Source organism: Bubalus kerabau, chromosome 1, assembly GCF_029407905.1.
Source record: "Bubalus kerabau isolate K-KA32 ecotype Philippines breed swamp buffalo chromosome 1, PCC_UOA_SB_1v2, whole genome shotgun sequence".
NCBI classification, from domain to species: Eukaryota; Metazoa; Chordata; class Mammalia; order Artiodactyla; family Bovidae; genus Bubalus; species Bubalus kerabau.
Window position 1 is genome coordinate 176,020,695 of NC_073624.1, and position 15,220 is coordinate 176,035,914.

General features: G+C 55.8%; 1 protein-coding gene across 6 annotated transcripts in view; it reads left to right on the forward strand.

Moving 5' to 3' along the window:
• EPS15L1 (epidermal growth factor receptor pathway substrate 15 like 1) overlaps nucleotides 1-14,046 on the forward strand; it is a 106,627-nt gene extending 92,581 nt beyond the window's left edge. For 3 of the 6 annotated variants that reach the window (XM_055542016.1, XM_055542026.1, XM_055542035.1), the window contains 2 exons: nucleotides 8,119-8,324; nucleotides 13,431-14,046. In XM_055542016.1, coding sequence (XP_055397991.1) covers nucleotides 8,119-8,324; nucleotides 13,431-13,577 — 353 coding nt within the window. In that variant the 3' untranslated portion in view covers nucleotides 13,578-14,046. Of the gene's footprint in view, nucleotides 1-8,118; nucleotides 8,325-13,430 lie in introns of those variants that run through there. The other 3 variants (XM_055542042.1, XM_055542050.1, XM_055542060.1) reach the window with 3 other exon arrangements.
• Nucleotides 14,047-15,220: the final 1,174 nt, after the last annotated feature.

Below are 15,220 nucleotides of genomic sequence, written 5' to 3' on the forward strand. Positions count from 1 at the left end.
TCTGTGGAAACCTCTTAAAAAGTGTTTTTCAGTCCTAAAGGAATCTGTCCTTTGAGGACCCCAGAAGTATGGTGACACTTTCCCCTTCTCACCTTCTCCCTCTGACCGGGCAGTGACCCCACACCCCCTGGGCTCGCTACCTCTGACCACCCCTGGCACCTTGCAGAGGGTGAGACAAGCTCATCAGGCGTGGGGGTGCCTGGTGGATGATAGTAAATATTTGTTCAGCTTTTCTCAACAGTTCAGAACCAAACCTCATCCTGCTCCCTTCAATGCATTCAGCAAATTTGTCTTAAAATTCAGTAAATATTTTTAGTGGAAAATCTCAACGTTGTGATGGTGGGGACCTCAGATTTTATCTTGCCGGGGCTGTGCTGCTTGGCACGGCTTTGATCTGTGGGGTTTGCCTTCTCCTCGCGTGTGCTTGAGCCAGAGTGAGTGGGCTGGAGTCTGCAGGGCTCCTGGCTGGCACGCCGCTTGCGTGGCCCTGTGGGTCGTGGCCCAAGAAGTTAGGTCACCTCATCCCACCAGAGGGGGCCGGGTGTTTCTCTTGTGCCTTGGTGAAAAGCAACCTTTTTCAGCAAATAAAAAGTTTCCGAGTGATGATGGGTGTGAAAGGTGAAGCTCTGGACAGCCTCTTTCTCTCTTCCCCCAGTTCAGCTTCTTTGCTGGGTTCAGGGGGCAGGAAGGGAGCAGCCAAGGTGACAAGGAGGGCACCTCCGCAGCCATAGCTCTCCCGTAGTACGACTTTCAGAAGTCTGGCGGTTGTGTGGGTGTCGTGTTGTGTAGGACGAGAGGCAGTTGTGGGTGTCCCGTGTTGTGTGGGATGAGTGACAGTTGTGGGTGTGTCCTGTGTTGTGTGGGATGAGTGACAGTTGTGGGTGTGTCCTGTGTTGTGTGGGGCGAGTGACAGTGGTGTGTGTCCCGTGTGGGAGGAGTGACAGTTGTGTGTGTGTCCCTTGTTGTGTGGGACGAGTGACAGTTGTGTGTGTCCTGTGCTGTGTGGGACGAGTGACAGTTGTGTGTGTCCTGTGCTGTGTGGGATGAGTGACAGTTGTGTGTGTCCTGTGCTGTGTGGGACGAGTGACAGTTGTGTGTGTCCTGTGCTGTGTGGGATGAGTGACAGTTGTGTGTGTGTCCAGTGTTGTGTGGGACGAGTGACAGTTGTGTGTGTGTCCCGTGCTGTGTGGGACGAGTGACAGTTGTGGGTGTCCCGTGTTGTGTGGGACGAGTGACAGTTGTGGGTATCCCGTGTTGTGTGGGACGAGTGACAGTTGTGTGTGTCCCGTGTTGCCACAAATGGCAGCTTGGGAACGTCCTGTGTTGTGGAGAGTAATAGCTCAGGTGGGGCAGCTGTCTTGACCACAGACCTTTGTTTTTTATTTTTGTGTTTGGTTGTTTTTGTATTTATCTCTCATCTACAGAGCTGCACTTTCCAACTGCAGCCCTGAACCTTATAAACAGAGCCCAGCCACTATCTGGTCGGGATGAAACACACACTCTGGCTCACGTCTGTTTTTGATTATGTTCTGCTCATCTGATTTATTGAGACCCTCCCGCAAGTCATCCAAACCTGTTAAACTCTCTTTCGAGGTAAAAATTTGCAAGCAGAAGAGCCTGCCTGCCTTCAGTATTTACGTTTGTGAGTCGTGGGGGAGATTGTATTCCACCGTTTTCTCCCCTCCCTGCCGACTCTCCGGGCGGAGACCTTCCCGGAGAAGCCAGGAGGGAGAGGTCGGCGCAGGGCTTCACGCCCTCCAACGCCCCCGGCCTGCCAGTCCCCGATCCTGGGTGCTGGGGCCCCTCTTGGTCTCAGAAAGTTCAGAAGCAGGAGAATTAACGACACTGCTCCCAGGGTGGGGCCGGCCAGCAGGGTTTTTACAGCACACGCCGTGGTAAGCCATAGGTTCATGTTGTTTTTGCTCAAGGCCGTCCTGAGTGCGGTTTCGGTGCACCGCTAGGGTAGTTGCTGAAACTGCTGCGGTTTCAAATCAGCCTTGTTCTGTCCTGTCTTCAACCTTGGTTCCCCACCCTGGTAATGAAGCCTCCTCTGAGTGCCAGGGAGTCACCAGGGGGCTCGGCAGCTTCCAGCCCCGGGCTGGGGAAGGGTCTTTATCTGATTGTCTGCAGTCACATCCTCCCGTCCACTCAGGCCTCCCTGCCCTGGGCAGATGTCGAGGAATGACAGGCCAGGTGTCATCCTGGTTATTAGTTTTATACCAAAATTTAAGACAAAAAAAAAAAAAGATTTGTGCTCTCTTCTCTGAAACACGCCCCAGACAAGCCTCTTTCCTTTACTCTCAGTGCCTGGAGCCACAGAAAGGCGTAAAACGGGCGGCAGGTCTGCCCAGGGGCATGGAGGCAGATTGGGTTACCCTGTCACGTTTAATATGAGCACCACTTCAGAAAAAAACAATTAAGGACTTAGCAGAAGTGGTTACATAAAAGCAGGAACCAGCCCCAGAATGTATGAAAAGTACAGCCGCTAAAAATAAACGGGGGCGCAGAGTGGGAAGTGTTGTGGACCAAGGGCAGCCAGGGCAACGGCGTCTTTTGTAAACGGCGTCTCTGCTCGTGAGCGTCGTGTCAGGCCAAAGCCGGGAGGCCACCAGTTTTGCACGTGTGAGGTCCGATAACTCAGCCTCTATGCCCGAGCACAAAAAAGATAACCGAGAAAAAACCGTTTCCCCCACCACCACCACTCCAAAACAGGAGCAGTTGATGTGCCCTGGTTTCATATTAACACAGTCATGATTTCTAAATAACAACGGTTTCGGCAGCCAAGCAAAAACCAGGCCCCGGGCTGTTCGTTCTTGGGTGTGAGTCCCTCCTTTCAAGATCTCCCCGATCGATCATCTCTGTGCCTGTTAGAAACCTCAGCTTGACGTTCTTGCCGGCTGGATTCTTAACTGCCCCCCACCCCCCAACCTCTGCCCCCAAAGTGATTGAAAAAAAAAAATCCCCCAGACCAAGAGAGGAAGCTCTTCTTAATTGAAAAAAAAAAACAAGGCACAGAAGTGGTTGATGGTGTATTTGAACATCTGCACTGTTGGGGTCACTCTCAGGGCCTGGCTGGGGTCAGCCGACCCCATTATGCGTGCTCAGATGTTTGCCGTGCTGGACGGCACGGGGAGGTCTGCCTGGTGGAGGTACCTGTGGGAGGGAAACCACGGTGGCCAGGCTGCAGGGACTGTGCCCACTGAGGTCAGTGTGCCCATGCCTCAGGATGCCATACCCCTGGGCGCCCCAGCAGAGGCACATGCATCGGGTTGGTTGGCAGGTGAGGCCTCGTTCCTTGGGGCCTAGAGAAGGCTGCCGGTGTCCCAGGGGCCCCCGGCACAGGGTTCGCTCAGGATCCTGTCTATTCACAATCAGCCTTTGGTGACGCCACCCCTTGGGGTTTGGAAAGCAAGGCAGGGTCTGCGTCTGGGTGTACGCTGCAGGGGGCTCTTCTCTCGGGCGGCATGCCTGGGCTGTGGCGCTGCTGCACTGCGCCAGGGGGAGGCCGCATGGAGGGTTTGAGGAAGCCCGACAGGTGGGGGCCAGTGCAGGGAACCCGGAAGCTCAGGGGAGGCCACCCCTGCCCAGGGGCTGCACATGCCCACCCACCACCCCGCACGGGGGGCATCTGAGCAGCTCTGCAGGCGGGGTTCTCAGTCTCCTTGTGGAGCTCATGGGGGACTGCCGAACTGTCCTGCCCTCTGGGTATTGGAGCCACGCCAGCCTGGCATTGGCAGACTGATAAAACGTGATTTACAAAAGCAGACAGCCCCCTCACAGGCTGACCCCAGCTCTGGCGGCAGTGGAGAGCGGACACTCCTTTACCCCGCCCGAGTATCCTAGGGCCGCCGTACCACATACTGCAGACTGGGCAGCAGAGACAGCCGAGACGGAGCGTCTCACAGCTGTGGAGGCTGGAAGTCTGAGATTGAGGTGGAGTCCGGTTTGGCTTCTCCTGAGGCTGCTCTGGTTGGCTTGTAGACGGCGTCCACCCCCGTGCCTTCCCGCGGTCTCCCCTCTGTGCATGTGCGCGTCCTGCTCTCCTCTTTTCTCCCGAGGTCACCAGTTCTCCTGGATTAGGGCCCATTCAGAGGACCTCATTCTAACTTAATTACCTCTGCAAAGATCCCTTGTCCCAAGACAGCCACATCCTGAGGTACCGGGGGAGAGGACCTGAGCATAATGAATTGGGGGTGGGGGACCAGTTCATCCCATCACAACCCCATCTCATGGATAAGGAAGCTGAGGCTGAGGAGGGTGGTTGCCATGTTCCTCCCCATCTTCCAGGGGTCCACGGCTCACTGTCTCCGAGGGCTGGGCCAGGAGGGCTGAACACAGGCCTGGGGAGATGGTGGGCCCAGGCACTTAAGGCAGAGGGACTGTCTGGAGAGAAGCCCTGGGCTGGGGCCCTGGGGAGCGAGGTATGGCTCGGGCCCCTGGAGGGGTATCAGGGGACAAGGTGGGGAAGGGTTTTGTGTGGGCTTTCTTAGTTCGTCACAGTGGAGCTTGCACGTTAGAAAGCTCTGTTCAGCAGAGCCGTCTGGGGAGGGGGGACACAGCTGTGGGCAGCCAAGCGCTCTGCCTTCTGGAGCTCGTGTTCTCTTGGGCAAGAGAGAAAATACACGACGAGTGACCTAATGACAGAGCAGGACAGGGGCTGCAGCTGTGTCTGCGCCAGAAGTGGGGAGGGCGGCCTCTGAATGTGCGGCACCCCCGCGGGGAGGGGCGCTCCGGCCTACAGCAGTGAGCGCAGGGCACTGCACTGGGCCGGGGAAGGATGGCCGAGGCTGGGGTGGGTGCTCCCAGAGAGCTGGGGAGAGCTCAGCAGGGTCGGCACAACTCTGAGTTAAAAGGCCACCTCGCTGAGTGCAGGGGGTCCACGGGACTGAAAGCTGAGAGAGTGAGCTGCCCAGTGGCTGTCACAGGGCTGGTTCCCAGGGACCCAGGAGAGGCGAGGACCACTTGCCTCGGGTGGTGGTGCCACTGTGGGGACCCAGGCTCCCGGGGCTCATGCCCACCCTCCTCCTTGCCCAGGGTGCCCCCGTGATCTGCCCGGCTTCCCGTTCATTCACGGCTCCCGGCTGTACAGCCTGGAGTTGACGAGCTGCAGGGCAGGGCTTACCTGATCCCTCCCGCCCGTGCTGCCTGCTCACCTCCGAAGAGGGGCTCTCCTCTGCCTGCGGTGCCAGCCCAGGGGGCCCGCGCTCACCCGTCAGCTCATCCCTTGGACCAGGGAGTAGGCTGCTGTGGAAGATGGGCTTGGGGGAGGTGGCTCTTCAGCCCGGCACCCAGATCGGGTCTCCCTGTTGTCTGAAGTCCACAGGGCTGAGGTCTGGGAAGGAGAGCAAAGCCAGCAGCTAGGAGGACAGGTCAGGGAGGAGCGTTTGGTGCTGGAGGGGGAGCAGCCCGAAGTCTGCGGCTCTGTCCCACATAGAAGAGGAGGGACCAGAAGTCTCGACCTGTATGGAAGGTGGGGTGTGGGCACAGCCCCCAGGACTTCACTTGAAGAAGCCAGTTGCCCTGGGGAAGAGGGGCCCTAATTCCTACTGTCTTGCGCAGTGGACTTGGCCCATCCTTCTGGGGAAGTGTCCCTGCCCCAGCAGGTGGGGCCCACCCAGGGGTTTTGGCAGAGAGACGTTCGCCTGGCCCACTGAACCTCATGGTTGATTGTGACCTGACTTGTGATCACCGGGAACCTCATAGAGCCTCCCCAAGTCTGCAGCCTTCCCCGTCCCCGCCCTTCTAGGTCAGGGTGTCTCCTGTCAGAGCCTGGAGCAGGTACTCGGAAGGTCAGGCTGCAGCGGGCACGCCTCCTGACCCACAGCCCCACCTCCAGAAAGTGTGTGAAAGTGTGAGTCGCTCAGTCGTGTCCAACTCTTTGCAGCCCCATGGACTGTAGCCCGCCAGGCTCCTCTGTCCATGGGATTCTCCAGGCAAGAGTACTGGAGTGGGTTGCCATTTCCTTCTCCAGGGGATCTTCCCAATCCAGGGATCGAACCCGGGTCCCCTGCCTCGTAGGCAGTTTCTTTACCATCTGAGCCACCAGGGAACGTCTCTATAAATAGGCACACGTGGGCGAGGCTGTGCTGTTTGTGACAGTAAGAACCTGGGAAGGCCAGAGGTCAGCACGGGGGCCCCATGAGGCCACGGGCAAGGGCACAGTCCTCTGATCCAGCCTCGGGTGGTGACGGAGAGCTGGGTACAGAGTGGCCTGTGTCTCAAGAGCCCTGTGCGAGCCTCGGGAAGTCAAGACTCTCAGCGTTTCCTTAAACACACAGACAGAAACCAGCAGCAGCTCTCGGGTGCGGGGGTGGCTCGGGGCCTCTGTGTCCCAGCCACACTGCTGGCATCACCCGCCCACCCAGAGGTCCCAGCTCAGGTGGGAGGGGGCGTGGGGATTTTCACCGCTGCTTCTGGTGGGCTCCGCCCCCATCTCTTCTCTGTGGGCTCTCCTGGGGGCAGAACCACGTCTCCGGTGACTCGAGGTTCGGAGTGAAACTGATGGAGTCGGGGTGGCCTTTGTACCTTAGGGCCACCCAGCTGCTATGTCAAGTGACAAGTAAAAAGACTCGTGTATCCAGAGGGGCCTGAGGTCAAGTGGTCACAGGCCCCACGTGTGCCGAGCCCAGCTTGCGCCCGCAGTAGGGCATCAGTCACGGGCTCTGACCCCTGACCCTTCATGCCCACTTCCCAGACAGAAGCAGGCCAGCTGGGCGTGAGGCCCTGTGCCTGGTCTGGGTCTCAGAACTCAAGGGGACAGAGGCAGAAGTCCTTAGGGACCCCTGGGGACCCTCAGAAATGTGGCCTTAGGAAGCAGCGTCAGAGAGCGTGGTTTTGGAGCTGGGCCTGGAGATGGACGTGTGGGCAGGTGGCGTGGCAGAGGCCAGCAGGGTGGGAAGGCAGGTGCCCTGGGCTCAGGCGCTGCAGACAGGTCAGGCGTGACTCGGTCAGGGCCTGCTTCTGGACATGCAGCCGATGTCCAGGGTTCTGTATGGAACATGGCCCTCGGCTTTTGGCTTCTTCTCGCACATTAGTTTTAAAATTGCAAGAGCAAAACATGGGCAACTCAGTTAACAGATCAGAATCATGTTAAGTATGCCCTAGCCTAGGCTTGGACACAGAGCTGCCGAATTGACCGTCTCACCCCAGGGTACCTTAGTTACCCCAGGCAGCTGTTGGGCAAATGAATGGCGTCAGGCAGGAACCTGGCCTCCAAACCCAGCAGATCCTGAAGACTCATCCCATGGGTCCCCCTTGCCAAGCAGGCCTGGAGAGGGGTCTGGTTGCTCGTGGATGGTTCTGACGTGTTGGCAGGACTCGCTGGGAGAAGCCCCTTGTCCTTGGGCCACACCCCCCAAGCGTAGCCTCGCAGCCTCATTTCCCACCAATTCTAAACACCTGTCTCCCGTGTCCTCGTGGAGGTCTGCCTTGCTGGGACCTGGGTCTCCCAGAGCCACCCTCTTGGCAAGAGCCCACAAAAGCCCAAAGCCTGCCCCTTGGAGTCAAAGGGACAGACGCAGGAGCCGGAAATGAATTTCAACCCAGGATGAATTTAAACCCAGGATGGCCGAGTGGGTTTGTCTGGTGAGCTACATACAGACCTTCACCACTAACATGGCTAACTCTACATCACGTCATGAAACTAATTCCCCATCCTTTCTGTTTAGTTGCAAGTAATCCTCCACCCCCTTTTTTTTTTTTTAATTGGGCTCTTACAGTCATCTTTTTCTGCTCGACCATGACTTTGTAAAAACTCAGTGTGATCGTGAGTGTGTTGCCCTGCTTAAATGAATCACTTTGAAACACGCCTGCATGTGAGCTTTCTAAAGATGATGTAAATTTTAGCTGTGGTGGGTGGGGAGAGAAGGGTCATCTGAATTGGTTTTCTGAGACCTCCCACAAAACCATTAAGCCTCCGGGATAAAGGAAGAGGAAAGCGGAGACCCATGCCAATTCCTCCCGGAGTCCGTCCCACGAGCCATATTCCAGCTCTTTCCAAGTGAAGGATAGAGTTTCCCAGGGAGCTAGCACCCGGCTCCTCAGTCAGGACTCTTGTTCTGTCCCTGGTCAGTAACTTGTATTTCTTCTTTTTTTTTTTTTTTCTCCTAAATTTTCCAGGTAAAAGTACACCCGTAAACCAGCCTGGTTCTGCAGACTTTACCGAACCCCCTGATCCATTCCAGCCACTTGGGGCCGACAGCAGTGACCCGTTCCAAAATAAAAAGGGGTTTGGGGACCCGTTTAGTGGAAAAGATCCATTTGCTCCCTCCTCTTCAGCTAAACCTTCTAAAGCCTCCTCTTTGGGCTTTGCAGACTTCACCTCTGTAAGTTGAGTTCTCTGCCTTCCGTGCCATCCCCTCCTCCCCCCTGCTCCGCTTGCAGCTTCCTTGGGGTTATCATTATTATTATTATTATTATTTGTCTCTTTGAAATGGCAAAGCTCCTCCTGGCCCAAGTCTCCCGGAACCTCACACCATCACCCGTGTTATTTATTCTGTACTGTTTCTTGCTGTAAGAAAAAAAACGGTTTCTCAATAAAAGAAAAAGAGCACTGGTTTGGATACTCTGTGATGAGGATGCATTTTCCTTCCAGCAGGATGGCCCAGAATGCCCGTTTCTTTATGTTTCAGGGTAGACTCTCTGTAGTAGTTCTGTCGCCCAGAGGCTTTTGTGTTCGTTCAGTTTTTTTTTTTTTCGGGGGGTGGGGGGTGGGGAAGCCACCACGTCAAACACTTCTGAAGTACGAAAACAAGATCGCTAAAGTTAATCTGGGTGCTGCTGTCCTAAAAAAGTCTCTGTGCGAGAGTTCTCATGGTCCCAGTTTAGGGCAGCAAGGTTCAGGCAGATCACACCAAGGGAAAGCAGTTTGATTTGTTTTAAAAACACTTTTTATCAGCTTTGGAGAAAACCGAAATGCAAACGAGAAAGCTGCTCTGAAGCCCCTTCCTTGTGCAGGGAGAAAAAAAAAACAAAACCAAAACTCAGAAAGCCGTTCAGCAGAGTGAAATGCCTTTTCAGAAGCTAACCCGGGGATTTTGAAAGCCTGGCTCCGTGTCTCAGTTTGAAAAAAAGATTCCAGGCTGTTAAAGGCTTTCATGTTAGTGTGCTTTCTGCACCTTCATGAGGACCCAAAGATCTTGTTCTCAGAGAGCTTCAGATGTTGTCTTCCCAGAAACGGTTTCCCTGTCCGTTGCGCACCTAATATTTTTTTGAAAATGCTTTCTTCACTTGGTTTGACAAAGAACCTTGTTTCCTCGTTAGGTGTGAGATGTATTGTTTATAGATGCTTCAGCTCCTAGAATGTCTGTCTTAAAGTGAGCACCGCCGTTCCAGTGCCCAGGGCATGCCTGATTCATGTCAGATCCAGCTCATGCACAGCTAGGCTGTGGCTTATTGACATCGCCCAAGATGCTGACACGTTCCTGGCTCTTGGCAACCTGTAGATATTTTACAACTGCAGTTGGCCCGGTTTTGTTGACAGCTAGTGCACACTGGATATATGCAAACGGTGACATTGTTAAATAAAAGCCAGAAACAAAACCCGCTTTATCTACAGTTTCTTGAATAGCACCGCTTTTATTTTTTGGTTAGAAAAAAAAAAAATGAAACACTGATGGAAAAAAATTGAGCTATTCATGTGTGACTTGGGTACTGTGTTTAGGGGGGAAGGGTAAGTGGGTTTGAACAGCAGTTTGAAGAAATGATTGTTCTGTCTCTGAAATGCACAGTTTTATTTCTTACAGTCCCCCTCCTGCCACCCAATGGCTGGTTTTTGGAACACTTTTTTTTTCTTTTTAACCCCCCAAGATTTCAAGTTATCTTTTAGTTCACCATTTCTGGTCATTTCAAGCACAGTTGTTAACTTCCTATTTTAAAACACCCATGGGGTTGAGTCACCCTTAGTTCCAGGCAAGGAATTGGGTTCCGCCAGTTCTCAGGTGCAATACAGGAGACCTGGGTTTCATCCCTGGGTTGGGAAGATCCCCTGGAGGAGGGCATGGCAACCCACTCTAGTATTCTTGTCTGGAGAATCCCATGGACACAGGAGCCTGGTGGGCTACAGTCCATGGGGTTGCAAAGAGTTGGACACGACTGATGGACTTGCACTCAGTCTGCAGCCCTGCTGTCTTACGTTTAAAATCGCCTTTCCCACTTCGGGCGCCCCAGTCTTCCCGGGGAAAATCAGCTGACTGGGGGGTTCAGCCCCTTGTGATGGGACAGGAAGTAGGGGAAGGCAGGACATCTAGCTGATTTGTGTTGTCCCCTCAGTCATACAGAACTGTTCCACCTCTGGGGGCTCGGAGTGTCTTTCATGTTCGTGGTGTCTAGGGATTTGGTCCATTGCCCGATGTTTTCTTTGTTCACTGGACCTGAGAGATAGGTGCCAACTGAAAGAAGGCCAAAGTTGGTTCCTCGAGTGTGTGTGTTTCAGCTTCCCGGGGGAGACGCAGAGTGGTCTCTGACTGCTCAGCAGCCTGGCAGCGTGACTCTCAGATCAGACGTTCTAAGCGTGTGGTCAGGACACGTTGTCAACCCATGCAGAAGCAGCGTGGTCCGCGTTGGCCGTCAGGGAAGCCAGCGTCACGCATGTACCCGGTCCCGCTGCCCGCCCCCTGGGCGCCCCAGCGCTGCCACTCTGGAACCCTCTGATTTACAGACCCCGAGTTTCCATCAATGGGTTTCTTGTGCTTGTAGCAGCTCACAGGAAACCTCTCTGGCGTTTCTTTTAAAACGAGCCTTTTTTGTCTCAGGCAAATGTGTTTTATTAGGAAGTCGTATTTCTAGGTGGGCCAAACAGCGCTTTCTTTTGGAAGTGTGCATTAAGAGCAAATACCGGATGGGATAAGTTGCGCTTTGCCTCGTCAGATGAGTTGGATGCGTTTTCAACAGCAGGATAAGCGAGCTAACGGGAATCGGCGAGAAGTGTCCCCACGCGTGGTGACAGCAGACAGGGCGCACACGTCCATCCCCGTGGAGGAAGGATGCTGTTACTTCACGTGCAGAGGGCTCTGAACCTCAGATTTCCATGGAGAGGCTGCCAAAATCAAACCACCCAGAGTCTGTCGGGCCCGTGAGGTGTCTCAAGGGGGCAGAGTGCTCACGACCTGCCGGGTCGCCTCGGTCCCTCGCCGTCATGAGAGAAGTAGAAACTGGAGCCGGCCATTCGCCGAGCAGCCCCTGCACACGCTGGTGTTCCAGATCCGGGCCGTCGCGTGATGCACCTGACGTATCCAGATCAGAGGACCAGAGCGTGGCCTGGGCGTGGGCCCGCCGCCAGGGCCAGGGAGGGGGTGCTCCGCTGATTCAAGACACGGAGGGAGCCACAGAGAAGCCCCTGCCTTCAGCCTGCCTCCGACCGCGTGCCCGCTGTGAGTCTCCACCCTGGAGCCTAAGCTCGCCTCCGACGAGTCCTCCCCAAAGGCATCTAGAACGTTCCCGTCAGCATGTTTGCTTTGAACTCACAGACTCCTGGAGTGGGAGGTTCCCGGGCTGAGCAGGCCCCACTGAGGTGTGGGCCTGTTTCTCGTCGGCCCCCCCCACCTGCCTGCTCCTCCGGGCTGGCGAGGGCGAGGTCCCCTGTCCACCCAGCTGCCTGTCGCCTCCCACCGCTGTCAGCGGCACCGTGGAGTCATTCCCATCAGCATTTGTTGTTCTTTCCTTGTTTTTCTCCTGAAGAGGTGTTGGAAAATTCCCCAAAGAGTACGAGGTGGGGGAGGGGAGGGCAGTTATCTGTGGCCAGTGGTGGAAATACGAGGGGCGGGGACTGGCTTTCAGAAGTCCAAGCTGGGTTTTTCTGGGCCATTTCTGTAAGAAATCAGAACTTGACCTTTGTGCCCGGAGGGCGGCTCCTCTTCTTGTTGACCCTCGCCTGCCCCTGCCTAACTCCCTAGACAGGTGGAGGGAGGCCTTCTGGGCTGTCCCATCTCCTCCCCCTCCTCTGGCTCCAAACCAGTCTCCCCGAAGCCAGCCCTCCCCGGCCCAGCCCCCACTGCCTGGCCCCGTCACCCCCAGACTGGCGGTCAGGTCATGAAACATGGACAAACTGCCAGTTTCTGATTGCCCCACTTGCTTGTCCCAGGAGTGTCCTTGGGAAAATCTTAGCTCCTTTCTGGGGCACATAGGTTCGCTGTCCCAGATCCCTGGGGTTCAGCTGACTTCTCCGCACAGAGGAGAGATGCCGACGCAGGCAGGCTAGGGGCCCGAGCGAGCTGCAGCTCTGCTGGCGGTCAGCGGTGCTGGAGGAACCCCACCTGGAGACGGGCACAGTGACCGGGGGGCCTCAGGGGCCGGGGACTCCCACCAGGGGAGGAGCGTGTGACGTCTGGCTTTGCTTTCCTGTGCATAGAGCTGAAAGTCCATCGCTCGAATGGTTTGAAATCACCTGTCTCAGGAGAAGGAAATGGCAGCCCACTCCAGTATTCTTGCCTGGAGAATCCCATGGACTTTCTGAGCCTGGCGGGCTACTGTCCATGGGGTCGCAAGAGTCAGACATGACTTAGCGACTAAACCACCATCTTGGGATCAAAACAGTTTCTTCCCTTGTTTTAAATTTTTTTTAAAAAAAGTTGCACCTTTTGGAAAAGGACCCCCGCCCCCCCTCCACCACCACCACCAAGAATGAAAAACTCCTGGACCAAAAGACAGCGTGATTGCCGAGGGCTCCTGTGAACGTTCAAGAACAAAGTGGCTCTTAGCATCTCCCAGAGCCCCTGGGACCGTGGCTGAGGCAGAGCTGCCGCATCTCTGGACCTGCCGTCTCGTTTGGCCTCAAGGCCCGTGTACACGTTGGAGACTCGGAGATCTATTTGAGCATGAGGTCTCCAGCCCCAGCACCTCTCGCCCAGGCATCACAGGCTGTCATGGAGGTCCAGGCTCACGGGTTCGGCGTCCCATCTCCTTGGGATTCAGCTGACTCCACTCCCCAGCTCCTTCCAGATGCCTGTGCCGTCCCCCGACAGGAGGGCCAGCAGAGCTTCTCCGTCTCACCCCCTCACCCCCCGTGAAGCCTCCTCCGGGCCGGGGGGAGGGTCCCCAGAAGTCTCTCAATGTCCCTAATCTGATGCCTGGCCTCCGCCTGCTTCAGCTCCCAGCAGGGATGGGGCATCTGGTTTCTCTCCGAGGTGGAGGTGGCGGTTAAGGTCAGACTCAGCCCTCCGTGTCTCAGTGCATGTGACTGCCTTCCAGGCTGGGGGTCAGGACTGGGGCACATGCGTCCCCTCTGCATCCCCAACCAAGAGGGGGCTTCTGGCTTTTCCTGGTTTTCACCCCCGCACACCAGGCACCTCCCCTCAACGCATCCCAGCCTGGCGTTTCCCCACACCCCACCGATCCCCCCACGGGAGACCTCCACATCCTCTCTGCCCCAGCCAGCTGGCAGGCAGGCACCTTTTCGGGGACTGTGTAACCCACCCTCCGTTTTTCCTTTGCAGTTTGGCAATGAGGAGCAGCAGCTGGCATGGGCCAAGCGGGAGAGCGAGAAGGCGGAGCAGGAGAGGCTGGCACGGCTGCGGCGGCAGGAGCAGGAAGACCTGGAGCTGGCCATCGCGCTCAGCAAGGCCGACATGCCTGCTGCCTAGGCGTGGCCCCGCACGCAAGTGCCCGGAGGCAGGACGGCCACGGGTCGGGCATGAGGCAGGAGAGGACGTGGAAATCCCTACGTATACACACACTCGCTCTTGGCGGTCCCCAAGTCACAGCCACTGTTACGTCAAAGACTTGCTGGTCAGAGAGCCCCGGGTGCTGGATGCCTCACCCGGGAAGGGGAGACATGGTTCATCCTAGCAGAGCGAGGCCCGAGGAGAGGCCAAGGATCCACCTGTTCGCTGTGACACGCCCGCCTCCCTCCTGGAACCGGCAGGCAAAGCACAGGGCGAGCAGAGGAAGCGCCTGTCTCCTTACCCTCACCCACTGCTCACACCTGGGCACACCCACCTGACGCCTCCCTGACTCCCCTCTCAGACAGACACCCCGGTGATGTATGCATTCATTGTATAAAAATTAAGTTTGAATGATTAATATAAAATATTTTAATACAAAACGCAAGAATCCTTTTTTTTTTTTTTTTTCACTTACCTGTTGTTTTCCTAGCATGAAGGTCCACGTGTGATGTCACAAAGGCAGACTGGCCTCGGGCAGGCGTAGAAAACCAGGTCAAACATCTCTGGTTAAATCCTAAGTGTTTGAGAGAGTTCCTTGCAGTCCACGCTGCCTATGCAGGGAGCATGGGTTCAATCCCTAGTCGAGGACCTAAGGTCCTGCATGCTGAAGGGAAAAGAAAAAAAAATTCTAAGTGTTTGAGCAGAGGCCACAGAAAAAAGCCAGCTTGGGAAGTGTTCAGAGGTCACCCTGTACCTCTGGTTGCAGAGTGCTTCTGGAACGGTGGGCGGTGACCTCACTGCCCTGTAAGCAGGGCAGGCGGCCCTCGGTCACCATGCTGCCGTTTGAAATGAGATTCCCACCATACAGTTCACTGGAGCCCTGTCCAGTCTGCACGAGGGGCAAGGCCAGTGGGCCGGGCCTCCTCAGCAGGAACCCATACTCAGGATCGGCACACAGGGAGAGACTTCCACCAGCACGCAGTCCCCAGAAACCCCTAGAACCTTCCAGAAGCATGGACATCACTGTTGGGACGACCTCTGGTGTAGCTGAGACTGTCACACATTTGCTTTCTGCTGGGCCTCTTCCATCCCCAGGGAGACAAGACGGCCCAGACCAACATCTGTCAGGTGAAGATGGTCCAAACTTGTGACTCTGAGTAGCCGGAGCACAGAGAAATGGAGTAGAGAAGCCCTGACCTTAAAACCAGGCAGGAAGGGGGCGAGACACCCTTCCAGGACTAACTAGGCCCAGACTGTTCCACGTCAGAAGCAGCCTTTACTGGAAATGGCAGGGCACACACAGGCCCAGCCCTCTGCTACCTAGAAGCCCTTCTCTCTCTCTCTCTCTTGTTTTTTTCCCGCAAGCCTCACAACTTGCAGGATCTTAGTTCCCCAACAAGGGATTGAATCTAGCAGTGAAAGCGTGGAGTCCTCACCACAGGACCCCCAGGGAATTCCCATAAATGTCCTTTCTTGAGAAGTTCCTGTTCAGAGTGTGTTCTGGGTCTCTGGGTTCCAGTCCTTGTCTTGTCCCCTTCTGTCCTCAGCTTGGGCAGCTGTTGACAACCCCCTTCCTACCCGAGATGCTTTAGCCCAACCAGGGAATCGTTCTGAGAGAGGCA